A 23,747-nucleotide genomic window follows, 5' to 3' on the forward strand; every position below is an offset into this window, starting at 1 on the left:
ACATGGCCCTGTCTTTCTCCCAGCTCTCAGCTTACGGATTTGAACCGCTGTCCTCGTGGTTAGCAGTCCAGTGCTTACCCGACAGCCCCACCCGGGGAGTAGAAGGCTTAGTGAGAGCTTAGTTCAGGTGGATTTTCATACTGCTTGAACTGTAACTTCTGAGCAGCCTGAAAAAGGACTTTCATTGGCACCATTACCCGTACTATATGATTTCACCTCAAGTTGAGATCTAAAGAATTGCAATCAGATACCCATTTGTTCTCAGAATAATTACTTCTCGTCTGCTTTCCAAATACCCTTATCAAATCCCCATGGAGTCAACATGTAGAAACCTTAACTTAGTAGGCTCTATAACTTCTGGCTCTTTTTAGTTGGTGTTTGGGGTCTGAAAAGGCAATTGCCCAAAGGAATGTACTAAACCAGAATCTGCTGCCTTAAGCACACCTCCCCAAATTATTCACCTAACAAGTGTTTCACTGTACATACTTCGGGGATTTTCAGAGGTAATATATATTCATAAGAAATACATTTATTGGTGCTGGATCCTAACAGTTTTTTTTACCAGTCTTCAAAACAACACATTATCTGCTGAAATTATGTATGGTAAAAATTGTTACTCAGCATTTAAAGAAAAAGCTTGAACATTCAGACTCATTCCTTGATTGCTTGCCTCTGACACTGGTGAATCTGCATGATCCGTGAAAAAACAGTATTTAATCTTCTTCCAACTCTACAATGAAATAAAGAATTCATTTCAGAAGGTTTTGTAGGGATTAATATGTGCGCGAAAGCATCTCAATATTCATGGTTGGAAAGAACACTGGATTTAAAATAGTCTAAAGTTCCAAATGATTTCTTCATTTCTCAAAAAGGAGCATTATTAATAAGCATTGTATTGTTCTTTATGCCCTGCTAAATATTTTTCAATCATTTTTATGAGATTTTTATTGTTCTGAGAATGAGTCTACACAAGACCGTGTTACATTAATCATTTTTCTTTCTGGTGAGACTAAAATCCAGCTGGATTAATTATTTATCTAAAGGCAGTTATTACAATGCATGTTTACCGACCCTTCTGCCATCTCCCATATCCCGTTTGGCTCTCGCTCACTCAGTGAGGGTGAGCACAAGGCTGGCAGTGTCAGGGCGGCCTTCCAATGACGTTCACAGGGTTTCTCGTCATCCTCCCTCTCCCCCTGCAAACAAAGGCCACCAGGCTTTTACTTACGACATTGTCTATGGTGTGTGATGACCTTTGCCATTAGATCAGCTTACAAGAAATGATTTATAGCTTTGTTCCCCAAAGCTTGGTGGAGTCAACTGACTCTGAAGAAAAGGCCAGCAGGTCCATTAACCACCGATTTCTCTCCATATGCAAATCAGAGGGTTCGGGCAAGGCAAACCTTCAGGAAGCTTGCTGTCAGTGTGAAATTACGTTAGTTCCTGGGGGTGGGCGTTGGGGGGAAGGCCTTCAGAAGCTCAGAACTGAGTGCTATAACTTAGGTTCTCTGTCATGAATCAGAAGAACCAGCCATATGAAGAATGATTTTGTGTCTTAAATGATAATGACATCAAATATCAATGAAGTTCTATGATTAAAGAAATGGTCTATCTTGCTGCTCGAGGTCTCCTTAAGGCTGATATGACAGCAATCTTTAAAGTTGAGGAAATACTCCTGAAAGTTTATGTACCAGATACTTGTAACTTATGTTTTCTCTGTCTATGAAGCTCTTTACTGTACGGTTTAACTTTCAAGTCACCTACTGGAACTAAGCCCAGCCCAGGTTTTCAGTCAAAACAAACACCCCCTTCTTCCTTTTTCTGATTTTGGGTCTTCCCTTCGTCTCACCCCCTAGATCAGTGGTTCTCAACCTGTGGGTCACGACCCCTTTGGGGGCGTCAAACGACCCTTTCACAGGGGTCACCTAAGACCATCAGAAAACATATTTCTGATGGTCTTAGGAACCAGGACACCGCTCCTCTATCTGTCTCCAGGCAGGTCCACCCACATGCAGATACACCCGCATACGAGTACCCAGCATAAAGACTGTGACCGACGCTACACCATGCTTCAAGACAAAATTTCATTTATTTGTCATTAGAAATAAATATTTCACAATATAGAATTACATATTATTTTTGTGATTAATCACTATGCTTTAATGATGTTCAATTTGTAACAATGAAAATCCATCCTGCATATCAGATATTTATATCACAATTCATAACAGTGGCAAAATTACAGTTATGAAGTAGCAAGGAAAATACTTTTATGGTTGGAGGTCACCACAACACGAGGAACTGTATTAACGGGTCACGGCATGAGGAAGGTTGAGAACACTGCCTTAGATCTTCTTCGTGATTTAGCTCAAGTTATCCCTCGTCTTTAGAATATTCACAGATTGGCCAGACTCAGCCATTTGCTCCTTTCTCTCCCCTGTTCCTTGCCAGCTGCTCCTGCAAGTTACCACTTGGAGAGGTGACCCATTATTTTCTCATTACTTTCTGCCGTCTAGCAAGGTGAGCTTCCTGGGAGCAGGGCCTGCGCATGCCTGTGTAATTCTAAAGCCTCGGAGTTTAGTTGCTAGATGTGCTGAGGATGACGAAGACGTACAGGTGTACTTTATACTTGCTGTGGATCACAGTGAGAGAACGGGGGACAGACAGAAAGAGGAGTCAGTTTGTGGCATAACAAAGACATCTGGAAGGTGGCTGAAAGTGGCGATGTTCGCGGATATCCTCTTGCTTGCCATGTTCTGATATATTACCTATGATCTGAACAGCTCAGGATTTTGTACAATGTATTTAAAATAGGAATCTTTATGTCCACATGATTTGAGAGAGTAATATAAGTGAGAAACAAAATCATCTCTCTATATAACGTTTCAAAATATAGTAATATTTTCAGGAATGTTAGCATTATAAAATATGTGTAGTCAGATAATGTTACTAAATGTATGTGCATATTTGTGAGTAGGACAGGTGGGATTTTATGAGTCTTAGAATGTACATGGATGTAAAACCACAAAAAATTCAGATGCCACCTCTGTAAATATACAGACGTTTTCATTAAAACAATAAAAATATCTATATTTGGATTTTAGTAGGACGTGATATTCCACTTATATGTAGTTTTATTTCAGCTCCAGTATCATTGGATCAACTGTGAGAAAATATTTAAGTCTCACAAATTCAAGCACCTTCTGTTTCCTAAATGTTCACATGGTGTATATATGTGCACAGAGAATGTTCACCAAATAAACTGCTTACTGACTAATGTAAGAAACACAATTTAAAAATAAAACGATACAATTTTTATGGCTTGTGCCATTTCTGGAAACTTTAAAAAAAAGGGATATAGATTTTTTTCATGTCTCATTGAAAAGTGTAACATTTTTGGGTTAGTATTTTACTTCAAATTTCTCAGCCCAGAAGATAAAGGCTGTACGCTCAGTGTGGACACAGAAACAACCGAACATGCTCTTCCCACCTGTGGTGCTCGTGTCCTTTGCAGGCCTTCCAATGCCAGGCTTGAGCTGTTCCCCACCTCCCTGCTCTAGAGTTTATTCAAAGGTAGTGCAGATGTAGCACAAGCAGACTGCTGTTTTCAAACTATATTTGATCATGTCTAGAAAATATGCACTTACTGACTTACTTCTAAAGCATGAATTATTTTTATTATATTAAAAAATTACTATGTCTACTTGGCTTTGATGTTGTAGGTGCCAACGAGCCAGTCCCGTCTTATAGTGGCCCTGTGTACAGCAGAAGGCCACACTGCCCGGGCCTGCACCAGCAGCCTCACAAGTGTGCTGACTTCCGTCTGAGCCCATCGATGCCAGCAGCCACTGTGCCAATCCATCTGGTTGAAGTTCTTCCTCTTTTTTGCTGCCCTGCTACGTGACCAAGGATGACCCTGCTGTAGGGCTTGGTCTCTCCTGACTACATATCCAATTTAGCAATATTTTATAAACTATTGGTGAAGAAATCAGTTGAAAGGCTGACTGTCATATGTGTCAGCTCTGCTGTTCATAAATAAGGACAGAACACAATCACAATTAATTAAAGGCAAGTCTCTGGGCTGTCCTGTTACAGTAACTTCATGGAATTGGCAGACAGACAATGTTTAACAGAAAGTGGCAGGGCTTCTCAACAGGTCATGTCAAATTTTCTGGGAAAATAAAGAATAATATCTTTATCAAAATTTTCTTTTAAGAATAATGCCTCTTAGTCTCACTAAAGAGAGTTCAATGGTCCCACTCTCAAAGTAGATTAAGTAGTTACTGTACTTCTAAGCCTAAACCATTATCGATTAGAGGAGAGGAAACATTTTTTTTTTAAAACCCCAGCAAATTGTACTGTCATCACTTAACCACCATTCTGAAATCCAAAATGCTCTGAAAATGGAATGCTCTTTCGCTAAGTTTTGAGGTAAATCACCTGGTGGCAACACCTGATCTGAACTTAGGTTAAATGGCTTATGAGATTGATTAATCCCAATTACTATGGAAATTTGCACATTTTTTGCTGGAGAAGGTGGTACTGTGTTGGGTGATGAGCTGCTGTGCAGACAAGGCGGGTCCTCCAGAGTAGATAGCACAGGCGTACTGCGGAGACGGTGCAGGCTGGGCTCCCGACCACTGCAGTGACGCGAATCTCACCTCACAGCTAGATGCGCGCACACACACACACACACACCACCCCCACCCCAACCCTGGTTTCCCAGTGCACATGAGAATGAGCATCGGGCTGCTAGCTGCAAGGCTGGTGGTTCAAACTCACCAGCCACTGTGTGGGAGAAAGATGGGGTTGGCTGATCCTGTAAGGCAGTGCAGCCACGGAAACCCTATGGAGCAGTTCTACCCTGCCCTGTGGGCCATAAACATCAGAACAGACTAGACGGCAGCGGGCAGTGCATATAAAATGATGCTTACACTCGAGTCAGAGTTGCCAGACACTTCCACCCTGTGAACAATGCACTGCCTGTAAAACACAATAAAACAAAGCACAGACAAACCAGCCATGTCCGGACAAAGCTTTGAAAATGTGAAAATTCTGACGTCCAACCAAATTTGACCTCCGCGGTTTCGAATAAGAAATTGTGGAACTGCGTATCAGAACGCGGCATAACAAAGCCATACAGCGAACTGGAAAAATAGTTGGACTTAGAGTCCAAAGACTTTGCCTTTTCATTATCTATAGCGCCTTGGGCAAATTTTTAACCTCTCTGAGCCTTAGTTTCCTCATCAGCACAAGACAACTGATCATACATTCCTCAAAGCATAAGCCTGTCCTTCAAGCACAGGTCGGACCCAGGCTTGAATAATGTCAAAGCAGATGAGAAATTGTAGCTTTCTGTAAACCATCACTCAGCTGCTGAATGGTCTTAAATGTTTCCAAAATGCCAAATTTCTTCTTAATGTTAGAAGTGACTGAATTCTATAAGACACCCCAGAGTGCCTCAGCACAGAGCCTCTCCTCCCCCAGAGGTCAGGATCAGGGAGCTGGCAGAAATCGTGAGGGGTTATCTAAGGTGTCTCCTTCCCTCCAGGCCCAAGTTAAAGAACCACAAAAAATAGTCCACAAAAAGGGGAACACGTACTCTGTTGTCCAATGCTTCTACGTTGAACAGTTTTCTCAGAAAAGTTTCCTCTTCTTAGATCGTTGGCAAGCAACTCATGCATAATCCTCCCCCCTCCGAGGCTGTATGAAGTTCTACTACCTTAGATGATTATTAATATTAGCAAAAATCCCTGAGCTTAGACAAAGGAGGGAATGAGGGCCATTGCTTAATGATAGCTGACTACTTGCTTCACACATGATCCCCCTGACTCATCACAATGATTCTGGGAGTGGGGCTGGGATCATCGCTGTAAACAACTGAGAGTCAGGATACACAACTAGGAGCACTTGGTTCTCTTTCTTTTCTGTCCTATTGCCTCTGACTCAGCTCCTTGGTAGGGAAAAAAAATAAACATGTGCCCTGAAAGATCAGCCTTTCTACTCCAGGAAAGAGTTACACAGTCTCCGAAACCCTCAGTGGGAGTTGCACTCGGCCCTGAAGGGTTGCCATGAGTCAGATGGCAAGGAGGTACTGTGTGTGTGTGTGTGTGTGTGCGTGTGTGTGTGTGTGGCGTCTTTCTACATTTTACACCCTGCTTTCCCCTCCCCTTGCACCCACCTACCACCATCACCACATACCTACATTTTCTCTGTAGCAGGAGGGGTAGGCTTTGACAAGCTAAAAAAGGTTGAGCTTCAATGGAGATAATAGGAGGAACAAAAGCACAAGCCACCTTGTATTTGGAGAGAAAATGGGGAAATCTGGAGTGGCCATCAGGTGGGAATCGCGCTAGGAGGACCAGGTTTAGCCTGCTCTGTCCATGCCTACATTCTCCCTCTCTTGGCCACCATATTCAATCAGTGACGGCTGGTTTGTACTTACAAAAGGAGACTCGGCCAATTTCCATCGGCTGCAAATAATCTTTGAGACCATAGTTTTCAATGACGGCTTTTCGAAATCTGTATCTAGATCCTTCAAATAAAAAAGTTAAGAACTTTTCCTTTAGTTCATCTGATATGACAGCTAAGGAAATGAAATACAACTGCCTCCAAATTATTTTTAATTCCAAATATTGCTTCCTAGTATCCGAGAGCAAGTTCTCTGAGACAGAGTTCTCTTATTCATTCACTTTTAACCAGCAAGAGGTGAAGACCTACTGTGTGTTACTTGTGAGGATGCGAAAGAGTGATCTATGTGTTATAAATAAAGCAGAGGCAGGTACAATGGATGCTGCATGGGAAAATGATTGTGCACCTACTGAGCTCAGAAAATTTACAGACGAGAAACTGAGGCTGAAAGAATTGACTCAGGAAGGGATTCGATTGAGATTTGAACCCAGACTTGCAGATCTTCTCAACTATGCCTTGGCAGGAAGTCTACCCTTCATCCTCACTTTGACCAGGTTCCTCTGGTCAAAACATTTGTTAACAATGGACTCTTCTTATGAGACGCCATACATATGTCACAGAAGGACTACAAACTAAATCTAAATGAAAACTCCCAATGCCTAGCATTTATTACAAGTTGTAATCATATATTTTTATTTATTTAAAAATTTTAATTTTTTTCTTTAAATCATTTTATTGGGGTTCGTACATCTCTTATCACAATCCATATATGCATCCATGTGTCAAGCACATTTTATTTGTTTAATGTAGCATTTTTACAAATTATAATATGTTTTTATTTGTTTAATGTGTGGAGGGCCCACAAAATTTCAAGCTCTTTGAGGGCTGGGGCTGAGGTACTCAGGACTTGCTAAATGGATACTGAGAAGGAATTTAATTGAAACTATTTATAATGCTGGTGAATAGAAACAAATCCTTTTAATAAAAATTACAGATTAATTTACCCACTAATCAATAGCTAATATTCCAAGCTGCTTCCATATCATTGTGTTTTTTCCTCAGGTAGTAAGTGGAATCTTTAACAGCATCTTGGCTCTAAGGGCTAATTCTAGAAGAGAGACTGCACCATACAGGCTGGAAGAGAGACAACAATGATGTGTTACACAATACGCTTACGGCATCTCAGAGGTTGAAAGGTTTTAGAACAGAATATTGAATTCAAAACGTAGTGGATTCTCAGGATGTTCTTTTTCCAGACTGTCTTTGGCAGGCAGTCTGTAAACAGTCAATAGCAGTAAATGAAGCTAGTCTCGGTCTTGCTATTTTATTGGCAGTTTGGGGAAGAAAATCAAATAAGTCTAAGTTCATGGCCAAAGTGGCTAATTCTGCCTTGTGCAGAATTTTCACCAAGTAGCCTATGAAGAGACGGAGGTGGTAAAGCAGCAGGTCCACCGAATGTGTGATGACTGTTTGCTGGCGGAAACCCCTTTCTCAGTTAAGCCAGGTCATTGCTCCCAACGCTTCGTACCAGGTTTCTCCTCAGCGGTGCAGCGCAGTGATGCTAATGTCTTGTTTTAAGGAGTTTACTGAGTATTGGAGTGATTTGCTTCACAATAATTCGTATTTCACTGGCTGGGCCTGCAAGCACAGGACCTGGACCCCCACGTTCAACCTCGGAAATCCAGAGATACCATTTATATATTTTTGATTTCTTAAAACAAAACAAAAAAAAAAGACCTACAGGGAGGATTTTTACTGTGGTTAAAAATCAGGATTTCTATATTTTCAAATGCTTTAAAAATTGAAATGTAAACATCCAGAAACGTGAACTGATTTGGGCGTATATTATATTCTAAATACAGGCTAACTACACTGAGGTATATAAACACACTAATTTTAAGTGTAAATTACCATGCTGTGCAGGAAAAAGCAGACATATGGCAGGTGTCTTCACTCACTGAGCTATACGACAGCTCTGTAACATTAATGGGCATCTGAAAAAAATCCCTATTTTTTATTTTTAGCAATGCCTTCCTGATATGTCTTGATACTCCTACATCTGGAAAAGTGTCTTCCCTTTACAGAAACCACAAATTTGGCTTACCATTAAAATTTACTCTTCTAAAATATTCCTTTAAGTAAAAAAAATCATCACTTTGAAGACCAAAAATATCAGGAGAATGACTATTTTTAGGATCTCTTGATTTCACACAGCCTTCCTTAAAAGTATTTCTTGTCTTTTTCTTTGTACGTACATAATAATTCTATGTACAAACATTTTTTAAAAGCCACCAAAATAACATATCCAGAGATAAACATTTTCATACATATTCTTCAGATTATTAGCATCTATTATATACCCTTTTCCTTAAATATGATCTCATAAAGTTTAACAAACTGCTTTCCTTGCTCAACCACATTATCTAGACCTTTTGTTTGTCAAAAACAGAAGTTCTGTAGCACAATTTTAACTTTGTACTGTGATTCACATCGTAACTTAACTATTTGTTGGGCATTTAGATTGATTCTAATTTTGTGGTATTAAAAATGCTCTGACATTTACCCTCATCTAGAAATCTCTGGACACCCAGTGAATTATTTTATTAAAAATTATTCTTCAATGTCGAATTGGTGAGTACAATGAAATCATGTTTCACAAACTTTTCGCATGGAACATCTAACATCTTGTCATATGCACTCCACAGTTCCCACCTCCATAAGAGGAACAGCACAGGCTTGTCTGTTATTTTGCTCACCGCCTGCCCCTGTACAGTGCTCTAGTTACTGTAGTTTCCTAACAGACCAAAGGCTACTCTCACACTTTATCTTCAAAACTTCCTTAATTACTTGCTACATTTTACTCTTTCAATTTAGAATCACATTATCAAGTACCATGCCTACTAAGATTTTATTGGAATGAAATTATAGTTTTCACTTTAAAAACCTTTTTTCAACAAATGGGTACATAAGCAAATGTGGTGAAGAAAGCTGATGGTGCCCAGCTATCAAAAGATATAGTATCTGGGGTCTTAAAGGCTTGAAGATAAACAAGTGGCCGTTTAGCTGAGAAGCAACCATGCCCAAATGGAAGAAGCACACCAGCCTGTGCGATCATGAGGTGTCAATGGGATCAGGTAACAGGCATCAAAGACCCAGAAGAAAAAATCATATTGGTATGAATCAGGGGGAGGAAGGATGGACACCCCAAACCCAACTGTAGACAACTGGACATCCCCTTACAGAAGGGTCACAACGAAGAGACAAGCCAGTCAGGGTGCAGGTATAGCACTGACGAAGCTTACAACTTTCCTCAAGTTCTTTAATGTTTACTCCCACTATCATGACCCCAAATCTACCTTACATATCCGGCTAGATCAGAGCATGCACACAGGTACAGATAAGAGCTCACAACACTGGGAACCCAGAACAGATAAACCCCTCAGGGCCAATAATGAGAGTAGCCATACCAGGAGGAGAAGGGAAAGGTGGGGGGACAGCGGGGGAATAAATCACAATGATCACTTTATAACACCCTTCCAGGGGGACAGAGAACAGGAAAGTGGGTGAGAGAGACAGCAGTTGGTGTAAGACATGGAAAAAAAAAACAATAATTTATAAATGATCAAGGGTTCGTGAGGGAGGGAGGGTGGGGGAGGAGGAAAAAATGAGCTCATACCAAGGACCCAAGTACAAAGAAAATGTTTTGAGAATGATGATGGCAACATATATATAAATATGCTTTACACAATGGATGTATGTATGGATTGTGATAAGAGCTGTAAGAGCCCCCAATAAAATGATTTAAAACAAAATACCTTTTTTCACACAGCTAGTCCAATTTTGTGCCCTAAAACACATCATGAATAACTTTCTTCCCAGATAACTAATGATATTTAATAAGCAAGATTATTTCTAGAAGAAAATCATAAGCAAAAGTAGAAATTTGGAAAATAAATACCTATGGCATGTGTTGTAATATGATTAGATACATGTATTTAATTTTTTAAATGACAGCAATCATTAAATGTAAATGAAGAGCAAGATGATGAAGATTCCACTTTGAAGACTAAGTGCATCTGACCCAAGTCATGGTGTTTTAATCGCCTCATCTCACTGTTAACAAGCCGATGCCAATTCATGACAATCCTGCAGACAGATGAGAACTGTCCCCTCTGAGTTTCCAAGACGGTCAATCTTGTCTTAAAAAAAAAAAATCATTTTTATGGGGAGCTCTTAGATATTAAACCAATCCATAATTCAATTAGATCAAGCATTTTCAAACCTTTTTTTCTTGTTTTTGTATTTTAATTTATTTCTAAAAATCATTTTATTGGGGGCTCGTACAATTCTTATCACAATCCATACATCCATCCATTGTATCAAGAACATATGTACGTTTGTTGCCATCATCATTCTCAAAACATTTGCCTTCTACTTGAGCCCTTAATATATGCTGCTCATTTCCCCCCTCCCTCCCCCCTCATGAACCCTTCATCATTCATAAATTATTATTATTTTGTCATATATTACACTGTCTGTCATTCCTCCTCCCCCCCCCCCGCCTTCTTCTCTGCTGTCCCTCCCCCAGGGAGGAGGCTATACATAGATTCTTGTTATCAGTTCCCCCTTAAACCATGTCTTTCTCCCTTGGAGGGGCTGTGGTTTTGAACTGCTGATTTCGTGGTTAGCCGCCTAGCACATGGGGCAATGAATAAGGAAGGCCAGAAAAGCAGCGAATCATTTGAATGACGGTGTTGGTGATGAATAATGAATATTCCATGCGTTGAATGAACAGAAGCAGAGCGAATGCTCTTTAGAAGTGAAGATGACTAGCGTTCATTTCAACTAGCTTGTACTTGTTACCAGGAAGAGTGAGGAGAAGGACATGATGCTTAGGAGTGGGGAAAGAGAAAGACCAACAGTGAGGATCGGAGCACTGGGCTCAAACATAGAAAGGACTGTATGGATGGCATAGGACCAGGCAGTGTTTTGCTCCCTGTAAGTTGGAACCGACTGGACAGCCCCTAACCACAACAACAACCTAAAACTTCAAGTTTCAGCCCACAGGGAAAATGAAAATCATTCTTCTTGATGATGGAAATAAATTCCCTTCTAAGACCTTCCAGATGAGATAAATCCAGGAACAAGAAGGAATACAGTTGGGGTTGTGATGTCTAGAATGGGATCATGTCAGAGTAAGTGATTAGCCATCTGCTGAATCTATTAAAGCTAAGCAACGGAGGCTTGTATGCCTTTTCACAATCTATGTCTATCCTCAATTAGCCCTGGTGGCTCAGTGGTTAATGCTTGGCTGCTAGCGGAAGGACTGATTCTTCAAACGCACCTGCTCCACAGAAGGATGCGGCCGTGAACTTCCGTGAGCTCAGAGCCTAAGAAACCCCGGGGGCGGTGGTGGGGGGTAGTTCTCGACAATTGGGTCACTGTGAGTCAGAACGGACTCAAGGGCAACAGAATTGGATGTCAGTGTACCTTCTGTGTTCTATAGTCGGATAGTGGCAAGAAAAAAAGATACACATCGGTCAAACTGCGTGTCTGGAGCTTGTGTATGTGAGATGTTCCAATACCTTTGGGAGGTTGTAAAATTGGAGGCAGAGACTGAGGAATTAATACAGTGTTCCTTCTCAAATGACGCTGTGGCTGCACTGGCAGGAGGCTGGTTCAAGAGGCAGAAGAATCGAATGTTCCTAGACATTTTTTTATGGAAGTCTTAAGAGCAGAAATTTAGTTGTTCTTGAGTAGTGACGTAAAGCTCCAAGCACAAAAAGGCTGCAGTGTGGAAACACGTTTCTCCTCCTCTGCGAGGCCTTATTGGGTGCACTAGCCTCAGGGATGCTGGACCACGGGAACTGTTCTCAGACAGGCTTCACCTGCATCTGCTCTGTGCTCATCACATTTGCAATGCCAAAGGAAAATCATGTAGATGGCCAACATTTGAAAAGCAAAAGGCAAAAATGGGGATCTACTCATCTACTCTTTATACAGTTTTAGCAGCCACATAAGAAAACCCACACAGAACCACTCACATTTATCCTACAGGTTTCCCCTCTTTTTAATGGTCATCTATTTGAAAACAAAACTCAATTTTAATAATTGTGATAGTCTGGGTAAACTAGGGAAACAAGTCCACAGAAACTCATATGTATAAGAGAGAGTTTTATATAAAGGGTAAGTGCACATTAAGAAAGCATCCCAACCCAGTGCTGTCCAAGCCCATAAGTCCAACATTAGCCCATATGTCTGACACCAATCTACAGAGTCCTCCTCCATCTCACAAAACACAAGCAAAGACGCTGACTACAGGAGGAAAGCCGAATCAGTGAATGTGTAAGCATTTCAGTGCTGGCAGGGGTCTCCACACGGCTGCTCCAGCACCCAGGGCTGCATCACAGTGGGTCCATGTGGCTTCTCCTCAGGATGTCTTGCAGGAAGTGAGCCTTGCCAGCCAAAGCAGGGAACTGGCTAAGGCAGCTGCACCCTGGTCCAACCATCAAAAAGCAAGAGACCCGATAACTGGAAAGGTGAGGCTCACAGAGCCATTGATCTCTCTGCCCTTCAGTTAATCCCACATGTGTTTAATGGCCAGGTTGGCACAATCCACCTTAACTATCTCAACAATAAATTTCAAATTTTTGCCAACTGCCTAACATATCCAAATTAAATGCTGTAATATCCTTTATAAACACAGGAGGAATAAAAGTTCTCTTCAGGAAAGTAAAAAATATTTCATAGAACAGTATCCACACCATTTGAGACGCCAACTTAAAAATGTTGACCATCTCATTAATTATGGCAGTGTGTATATAGTGTATTAAGTTCTTCAAGAATCTCTCTTTAAAAACTTTGACGTTAATCCTTTCATAGTTTTGTAATACTTTTGTAACTGTGCTTTGAACAGTTACATAACAGTGTTAAAACCCAGCAAACAAAAAATGCAGTACTCCCGATCATTCTTTTGTTTCTAATTATTCTTTTTTCTGTGACTACTGTAACCGAAAAGTTTTTGAGCTTGAATTGCTTTCAATAAATTGAAAATTTGTTATCTAAAAATTTTTAAATGCATTTCTGTATTTGACTAAATATTATAAAGGCTGGGAGTTGGATCTGATTTTACAGGACTCTTTCTGTACATATCGATTTGTCCACTGGAATTAACGAGGCGTGTAAATATGTTTTGAGATTTACCGTGCCATGGTCTGTCTGTTCTTTCAGCCTGTTGCTGGGAGGTGCAGTAGATGTGTTTCCGACTCAAATGTACAATGGAAAGAAACACTGCCCGGTCCTCAGCCATCCTGACAGCCCTTCCTGTGCTAAGCCTACTACTGCCGACACTGCCAATCTAGCTCATGAGGGGTTTCCTCCTTTTTGCTGAGTTTCTCCATTACCAAATATGATGTCCTTCACCAGGGATGGGCTGGTCCCTTCCGGTAACACATCCAAACCACATAAGAAGTTTCACCCTCCTCACTTCTAAGAAGCATCCTGGCTGCATTTCCTCCAAGTGGGATTTGGTCCATCTCTGGCAGACCATCGGTCCATGGGACAGTCAAGGCTCTGCTCCAGCACCATCATTCAGATGCATCGACTACCTCCAGGCTTCCGTATTTGTTGTCTAGCTGTTGCATGCATGCCAGGCAGGTGAAAAGACCATGATTCAGACACATCTCCACTTTTTAATTCATGAAAGCGGTATTTTGCAGCAGATTAGCCCAATCAATATGTCCTCTTTATGGTTAGGCAACTTTAAAGGGGTTATAAGAATGTAAGTACTACAAGAATGTGATGGTTTAAAAAATACTGCTATAAAATCATAGAAACCTTTATAAGCAAAAATATCAAAATATGAAGCTATTTCCCCCCGCATATCCTCCATGTAGGTCTAAATCCTCCTGAAGAGAGTATTTCCGTCTCACTAATCCTTCCCTGAGCACTCTGTGCTCTTCGATTTACGCCGTGGCAAAACAGTAGCTCCGGCATCCTTGAAGGACTCTGTGTTCCTTTTAAGTGTTTTTTGAGTTTGAGGAATCAAAACAAGTTTTGAGAGGCTAGCTTAGAACTGTGATGGGTCAGTTTCCCAATGACGTTCTCACAGGACAGCTCTTGGTATCTTAAAAGGATCAGCAAGTGTACTGTCATGATGCAACAAGCTTCCTTGTACATCTCTTGGTGGTTTGTTTCCTTACCAGAACAGCTTTCAAATTTCTCAAAACTCCTTCCTCCTAAGCCCCACAATGGTCCTGTGCCCATCAAGAACAGTGTGTCAGGATGGCTCCCTTGGGGTCCCCGGATCAACTACCATAAATGCCTCTACCGGTCTCTTTGCCTCCAGGCACAGGTCTGGCAGGTCCCCTGGGAACGGTTTTCATTGCCCGCCCCTTTTTTGCAGGAGAGCACTCTCATAGGACTAATTGCATTACTGGGAGAATTAGTCTGTAATCATCACTGGTGTCAGAGACACGTTTAAGCACCTTTCATTTGGAATAAACCTCTGCATGTATGACCTGGAACCCTATTAGCCAGATATTTTTGACTGACCCTTACATATAAAGAGTCATCTAAAATCAACAAGGAAAAGCAAAATAATCTAACCAAATATTGGGAAAAATATTGAGAAATACTTTGTAACACAATACATTCAAGTGGCCAGATATAATTCAGAAAATAAAATATTTAACTGGCATATAAACATATTAAGAATAACTTTATTAACAATCAAGAACTCCAGTGCTTCCAGATAGATTCTGGACTGAGTCCAAACCCAGCAGGCACTTCCCGTGAGAACGATGAGGCTTTCTGCTCCTATAAAGAGGCCCGGTCTCAGAAATCCACTGGGGACGTTCTACCCATTCCGGACGGTTGCTATGAGTCAGTAGTGATTCAATGGCAGTGAATTTTTGTTTGTTGGTTGCTTGTTTTTAATTCTAAAGGAACTGGATGAAATCAAGGGATCCTAAAGATATTCATTCTTGTGGTTATATTTTTTTAGTTATTTATTAGTCTTAAAAAATTCTCATACATTTCCAGAAACCATGAAAGTTTACAGTTATGACCTCTTTGCATCTGAGGTTGACTGCGAATAGTGTCCTATTGGCTAGTGGTCAAGACAGTCCACTTGACTATGAACCTGTGTGACCCACTCGACATGAATGGGAAGAGACGCAAGGAGGAGCAATTGCTCGACTGGCCTTGCTTTCAGCGATTTGCACTGGCACGGTAGCTGAACTTGATGTCTTGTTCCAAGATGGAAAAGTCTGGGTAAAAATAAATAACAAATGGAAGGAAGGAACAATAATAATAGCTGAAGGTAAAGGAATGAACAAATGGGTTATGCAGTGGGAAAGTCTAACATGCTTATTCCTGGAGAGAGACTTTTTAAGGAGGGCATGAACTTTTCTCAGTTTAAGTATAAATGAGTTAATGGCGCGAACAGCCAGGGGTTGGCCTGAGCTACAGTCACTAAATATGGCCTTTCCAGCGGCAACCCCTTATGTGATACATTATAATTCTGGACATCACATGCTTGTGGCTCTAAGCCCATTTTGGAAGGCATGATCTGGTAATGAACAGGACAAGGATGAGATGGCGATTTTACCTCAGTAGAGGGTGTGAACTGAGCTGCACTCTTTCTTTAGTGGTTATCTTGTAATGGGGGTAAGGAATGATCCGTACAGCTGAGAGGAGAACAGCTACTCCTGGAATGGCCTGGGGGAAAGCTTGGCTGATTAAATTTAGTAGGAGGCCAAGACCAACTAGAAATATCATATGTGCATAAAGTATAGTACAGGGTTGGGGAATAGATTATTATATATTAATTTGATTGCATGGGCTGATACTCCATGCAACTTCTACCAAACACCTTTTCTCTTCATGGGTCTGGTAAAAATGTGAAAGAAGATCCTGATAGGATTCACAGTGAGTAACTGCAAACAGGATTCTCAGCAATGCCATTCTGCTGTATATAAAATCAGTTCTCTGAGAAGCAGGAGGAGGTATCTCCTTACTGACAAAAGCCAGGAGCAGAGCATGTCCTTTGGGCCCAAGATTCCTGTGCTGGGAAGCTTCTGGATCCCAAAGACAGCTGTTAACATCCAAGCAGCAGCAGCAGCAACAGAACCAGGAGACGGAGCATGGGACAGAATGGTGGACTTCTGCACAAACAGAGCAAGTGAATCTGAGTGTGTTTCTGAAGGAGGGCGGCCCGTGGAGTGAGTGCCTCCGGGCACTTACTTGGGGAACTGGGCTGAATGCTCGGGGCAGCCTTTCAGTGCAGTGGTATGTCTTCGGGCATTTATAAGCACACCTGAAAGAACTTTTGTAACATGCTCTTGTAAGGCAGTTGAGAGGCGCCAGAGACCAAATCAGTTGAATTTGAGCAAACAGGCTTTATTAGGGAGAAAAACCACGCCTGGGCGAAGTCCCACGGTCCACAGAGTGCGGGCTGAGGGAGTCGTACTCCAAGCTACAGGAGTGGTGTTTATATAGCCGGTGTTTATATAGTCTATAAGGTTAAGTAGTCAGGGATTGAGAGATATAGGTATGTCCGGGTTTCTGGAATGGAAGGTGTCTTCCTGGTTCTGGGTGTATTCCTGCCGGGTGCAGAGTTGTGGGAGAGAACAAAGCGGGCACTGAGCCAAACGGGCCATGCTGGTGCCGGGTGCAAGGCGGCGGGCTGAGAACAAAATGGGCCGTGAGCAAAACAGGTCATGAGTAAAAGAAAGAAAAAAACTTGCAAAGCTGCTTTACATTAGCCAGCTCTGGTCAGCTCCGCAGGTGTGTGGGAGATTCAAGGTCACTGGCTGCTAGCTGTTTCAGCCAGCTCTGGTCAGCTCCTCACGGGTGGGGGACATTCAAAGTCCGGCCAGACAGTTCTGATATGTAACTTTACCCTGAGCATTTCTCACTGGTACTATAACTTGGTAACTTCCTTAATAAACCCTTTAATCATGAATTTTGACTGCGTTCCATGGAGCCATTGCAATGACTAGTAGAACCCAGATAAGTAAAATAGAGAACATTGATTAAGACAACGCAACAGTCACTTTGGAAAAGTGCCTGTTTTTAACTCATGTCGAAGGTACACACACTTAGTGATGAGGACTTCCACTCCTAGGCATAAAGAAATGAACGTTTATAAATGTGTACATATGACCAAGTGGCATGTTCATAATAGCCCCAAACTATAAAAAAGGCTCATACATACCCTGTGCACATATATAATGAGAGGAAATGAACTACAACTACATGCAACAACAGGTAAAAATGTAAAAACAGACCGCTGTCTGGAAGAAGGCAGATACAGAATGCATGTTGTGTGGCCCCATCTATGTAATATTTAAAAATAGTCAAAGTGAATTAAATTGTTTAGGGGTGCTTAGAGTTGAGATCTCCAGAGGAAAGTAAGAGGCGGAAATGGCTCTGACTGTGGGAGGAAAGACATCAAGGTCATGGTGGCGAAGGGAGTGGAAGCTTCCCAGGAGCTTGACACGTCACCTGCCATTACAGAGCTGTCTGCGTTCTGAACTGAGCTGCCCACCTATGTATTCTTGATTTCTCTGTCTCTCTGTTAGGCCTTGCTAACCCGCAAAGCTAACCTGCTAACCCGCAAAGCTCGTGGTTCACCTGCCCCCCCAGCCCCTCCTCGGGAGAAAGATGAGGCTTTCCCCTTCAGAAACCCCATAAAGGACTGATAGGAGTCAGCATGGACCCAATAACAATGGGGCTTTGTTTTGTGGTCTGATATATTTCACGTTTTAATTATGAGATTTTAAAACAAATTTTACTCAGAATTTAAGAATTTTGCATTTTGGGCTCGTGGTGGGTATAAAAAACCAACAGCCATAAAAATAAATATAAATCTAGTGTTTTCTGACAACTCCAAGATATACTCAGGGCCACTGAGTTGATTCTGACTCATGGTGACCTTGTAAGAAAGAGTTGGGCTTCCACCTCTGTGGGAACGGAACCCCCATCTCCCCCTGGAGAAATGCTGCCCGAGACCTAACCTATGACGTCACCAAGGCTCCTTTAACTACAAAGGAGACTGATAATTAATTTTCGTGGATTGAAAAGAGAAACAACTAGCAGAAACAATTTACATAATGTTAACGTTCCTTAATCCGATGCTAGAAAAAAAAATACAAAGCAGCATTAGACGTCAACTTCTTTGCCAAATGTAAAAACTGTCATCACCACCCTCCATATACGTTTAATGCCTTTCATGGTGAAAGGACAATTTAAAGGTAAAAGCCCTGAAATTAATCCCGGGACTGTTTTGCCCCAACTTCCAGCATTTCTCCCCTGCCAGGAAAGGCCAGTCTCAGCTTGAAATCCTGGGGCGGCTGGGCACAGTGGGCTGAGCAGAGGGCAGGCCAGAGGCTATGGAGCCCCACTCCCCTTCCCTGCACTCCTCTGCACCACAGAGGGTGCTCCGGACAGGATTTGCTGAATAAATGAAGTGCACTGTATCCCCACTCACCTTTACGACTCAGATATGACCTTGTGGTGACCGTCTTCCGTCAAAGGAGAGTGTAGCTGCCTTGTGGAGCTCAAGGTGTACTTGATTTATGTTTTCATTATAACATTTACCAGTAATTATTTTATGTCTCTGATTCTCTCATAATAGTATGAGCTGCTTAAGGTTATGCCTATAGGTGTTACAGGACCTGGAATATAATAGGACCCTGATACAATACTCAATAAGTGTCCATGAATGGCTAAATGAATCCTTGCCTTTTCAATCCTGAGAGAAAAGCCACTGGAATTCTGATTTAACAGTGAGAAGTCTGTCTCTTCTAAATTCTTCCCATCTATTCTCTCTGGCACTAACATCAGGCCACGTGAGTCCGCTTCCGTGAGGGTGGCATCAGGAGACCGACTCTAACTCAAGCTTCTAGGCTACCAGGTGGTACATGCGGCCTTGAAACACGGGAGAAGGGGAAAAGGAGGCTCAGGAAATCATGGTCATCTCTGCAGGTGATGCACTTGTTTATCTGTTGTCCAAGGCTCCACAGCAAGCCCTGCTAAGGAGGCATGCTGGGTAACTTGTCTGTCCCGGTCATTGCTAGCTTCTCAGCACTGGAAAGTCTTCCTGGCACAGAATGAGAAGGCAGCCATTGTTTGATTGATGTTAAATAAGTGAGTCTCAGCAGCATTAATGGTTGATGAAATAACTTCCATCTTTCCCTCGAATGAGATTTCAGAATGGTGGTGCATAAAAAAAATTATGATATAAGAATTTTATTCAAGGGTATTTTTGTTGGTATATATTTTGTCCAAACATCAACTATTACCTACATCCTATTTCTTTCAAAATCATGAAGAAAACAAGTAGCTGCTAAACAAAATGAGAGATGGATATAAATATGGGATAAAAGAGAGCAGTTACATGTGGACACATATATTTTCTGTTTTTTTTTTCAATTAAAACATTTTATTGGCATATGACTCATGAACTATATGATTCAATGATTCATATATATATTTAAATAAATAATTTTATTGGGGGCTCTTATAACAATGCATATATCACTTGTATCAACTACATTTGTATATATGTTGCCATCATTTCCAAAACACTTTCTGTCTAATTGAACACAACACATATATATTTTCATGGAAAATTTCTATATCTTTTAATTCCATTTTCCTACTATCTCTCAGAAGCTCCCATCTGTATGTGTGTGAGTACATACACTGCCCCTGTCATACACACACACACACACACACACACACACACACACACACACATATTCTTTAAGGATCACATATTGAAACCAGTTCATCTATAAAATAAGGGAAAACATTCATGGTCTAAAAATTATGGGTAAAATGATTTTTTTAGTAAACTGAATTTGATTAAAGCTTTGCTATATTAAACTGAATTTAAATATAGTGATTAAAAAATCACCCATTGCCACCACTTCCCACCAAATTGATTCTTACAGCAACCCTCTATAGGGTTTCTGAGGCTATATACTTTTATGGAAGCAGACACCTCATCTGGAGGGTTTGAAATGCTGACCTTGTAGTTAACAATTCAATGTTTATCCAATAGCATTAAATGTATCAAAAAGTAAGGCTACATTAATGGCTTTCTGAATTCATGTGTGTGCTCTCAATCAAGATATCAAGATATTCTTTTACTTGGTCAGACCTTGTCAATGTCCATCTGTCCCAGTTTATGTACATGTTCCATCACAAATAAGGGAAGCCAACATCTCCGTAAGAGTCTATTTAATATGCTATGGAAATGAGATGATGGGGGAAAATAAGCAGAAGCACAGGTGGTTAGAGAAGAAATCAAGAACAGAGGAATGCGGGTGATGGGAATGTCCAAGACAACCAAAATTGTTTGGGGATGGGGTGCTTGAGTGGCTAATCAATCACTTTCAAAAACATACAGGGACCTTTTAAGGAGTGATTAGGTTACAATGTAAGAATCAGGCCAGCCTTATCCTTAGGGACTTGCCAGGTTCAAGATAAGAAAGACATGGTCCCAAATCTCCATGTGTGTACAATCTTAATGGGGACGGAGAGAGACAGCCAGGAGAGCAGGGCCGCTGTACTTTCTATTATTAGGAACTTTGGTGTTAAGAGTTTGGTAGTAAGAGTTCATGATTCTGAAAGGCACAGTGTGTCAGGATTTGTGTTACTGGATTCTCCTCAAGCATGCCCTATTTTAAGTAGGTAAAGCAGCAGCCAGGATCTATTACAAGACAGCTGTAGGAAATAATGGAGGCAGAGTATGTAATCAGCATGTGCGCAGGTCTACATTCAAGCTTCATCTCCTGGCAGTACTTTCCCCAAGTGCTCGGCACCACGGCGATCTCCTTACTTCTCCACTCAGGCACATTTGCTATCTTACAGACTTGGCTGGAGTTTTAGAGCTCAGCTCTTCAGCCAGGAGAGACTCAAATGGCAATTGTCGTTACCATTTATTTTCCCATTTATATACCAGTGGTCAAATTAGTGAACCAACCGCAGTACACAGTACAGTAAGAGGATAAAGCCACCTACATCATCTTGGTCAATGATTTTTAGCGAGGAAGTTGACCCTTGCCTCCTTGTCTCTCCAAATGTACAGTCCCAAAGGGTGGTCGTGCGAACAAGAGATGACATGGACACATAACGGAGGACTCGCCAGTGCCCAAGGCTGTGTGCGAAGTTCCACTTCTCAAGTCGAATCTCTTTAAAACATTATTTTTTTTGGAATCCAATTAAATCAACAAAGCAGACCAGCAGATCCAAGGACAAGGCACAAATCAGAGCGAAAGAGTAAGGCAGACTAGAAGTGATCTTAAGTTTTCTTGATTCTGCAGGTGTTCAGAGTAAGTTAGCACTGATATTCCAGAATTAGATCAAGTCTTTCTTCTGGGGTGCCTCTGGGTGGGCATGTATCGCCTAGTTGGCATTTCAAGCTGGGGCTAGAGCAGTGGTTCTCAACCTCTTGGTCGTGACCTCTTTGGGGGTCGAAAGACCCTTTCACAGGGGTCACCCGATTCATAAAAGTAGCAAAATTACAGTTAGGAAGTAGCAATGAAAAGAATATATGCTTGGGGGGGGGTCACCACAACATGAGGAACTGTATTAAAGGGGCGTGGCATTAGGAAGGTTGAGAACCACTGAGCTAGGGGGTATTTTTGGAAGAGTTAAAACTCCTCCAATTTGAAGAATATGGTGACTCTCTTGGAAGCACTGATACCTGGAGAGAGCAAGGAGCCCAGCAATCTTGTGTGTGAGTTTTGTGAGGAGAGGAGGTGAGTTTGTTCAGACTAAGTAGATCAAAGAAATAGGACTTGGCGTTGGCTGGAGGGGAGCAAAGGGTCTTAGGGTTCTTTTCTGAGAAGTCTTTCATGGGTGAAGAAGATTACAGAGTAGCAGTTGGGCTCGTCAAGGCGCAGCACCCTAAAGGATTTGTTCATCTCAAAGCCTACCGCCATGTGGTCGATTCTGACTTGTACTGTTCCTTTCTTTGAGCTGATTTCCCCTCACAGAGACCTTACTGACAGCAGAATGGAACACTGCCCAGTTCTGTGGTACCCTCACTCTAGGTCTGCTTGAGCCAAAACCTGGAATGTACGTTAATGCTTCCAAAATAGAGATAGAAAAACGAGAACAGAGTATTGCCAGCATAGAGATTCTGTGGTTTTCTTAACTTCAGATCAAGACTATAAAGTACATTTGTTTTGGTTATTTTTGTTGTTGTTTCTCTTTGTGCTTTTAAAAAATGATTCTGCTTGGAAATAAAAGCTCACATACAAATATGACATGACCACAGAAAAACTCAATTGAGCATATACAAAGAAAACGTCCTGGGCTATAAACTCATACTAGGTGCACCAGAAGCCTTGAAGAATTTTAAATATCCGAATACAGCAAGCAAAGGGGCTGAGCTGAACAGGGCTGAGGTGAAAGGCATTATGGTGTTGAGTCAGGTATATTCGTAGATCCTCACAGACACTCAGATAAAGTTTAAAGTTTCTTGTTATGCCAAGCAGGATTTAAACTAACTTTTTAGCTGAGTTTGCCCTTGTTATGGAAGGAAAAATTTCAGGATGTTCTTGCCTTGATCACTCCAGTCACGGTGCAGTTACTGTCCTTGCACTCGCATTGAAAGTACGCTTCCACTTCAGAGCAGGGCCTATGCAACCGGCTCCACGGACAATTCCCATCACACCGCATAGTAAGATACACCTAGCAGAAAGGACAGCTGATGATCAACGAAACTGGTACTTTGGCCTGTGACAAGGTCTTATTTATTTATGTACCTACCTATCTATTTGTTTATTGAGCTAAGTGAAATTTCCTTTTCTTAAGAGATTCCCAAATAATTTAATATTGGTGGCAATACCATTACAAGTTCGGGGTCTGTGGAGTCCCATAAACTCTCTTGAAGAAACTCTGAGCAGAAGCAAGGCAAATCGTCATTCATATCTTGGAAAACCAAACCAAACCAAACCAAATCAAAAACAGAAACCAAATCACCCACACCAAGAAAACCCAGACTTTTCCATAGGTAACATGAGCTGCGGTAATGGGCATGGAAAATTGAAGAGGTAACACTAGAATAAAATCTTTAAGCAGTGGCTTTTTGATACTGAAACCTTACCTAAATATATAGATTTCACACTCCTTTAAGCATTTAAAACCTGACAAAGCCACATGGCTTTAGATGCTGAGGTAATACAGTATTCAGTCATTTTATCAAGCTGAGTTATCTCCCAAAGTCACTTAACTATGATTTCAAAGGTCTTAAAGAGAGACCAGGTGGGCTCCCCCCCTTTGAGCAGATGATGGTTAAATTCAAATGTAGCCATCTA

The 23,747-nt window shown here is 41.4% G+C and overlaps 1 protein-coding gene across 8 annotated transcripts in view; it reads right to left on the reverse strand.

Moving 5' to 3' along the window:
• ARB2A (ARB2 cotranscriptional regulator A) overlaps positions 1–23,747 on the reverse strand; it is a 498,151-nt gene that overhangs the window by 143,854 nt on the left and 330,550 nt on the right. The window contains exon 11 of one of the 8 annotated variants that reach the window (XM_075541281.1): positions 699–730. The exons of 5 other annotated variants lie outside the window; for them this stretch is intronic. In XM_075541281.1, coding sequence (XP_075397396.1) covers positions 714–730 — 17 coding nt within the window. In that variant the 3' untranslated portion in view covers positions 699–713. Of the gene's footprint in view, positions 1–698; positions 731–2,483; positions 2,633–23,083; positions 23,122–23,747 lie in introns of those variants that run through there. 2 more of the 8 variants (XM_075541278.1, XM_075541280.1) reach the window with 2 other exon arrangements.

This window comes from Tenrec ecaudatus, chromosome 2 (assembly GCF_050624435.1).
Source record: "Tenrec ecaudatus isolate mTenEca1 chromosome 2, mTenEca1.hap1, whole genome shotgun sequence".
Classification (NCBI taxonomy): Eukaryota; Metazoa; Chordata; class Mammalia; order Afrosoricida; family Tenrecidae; genus Tenrec; species Tenrec ecaudatus.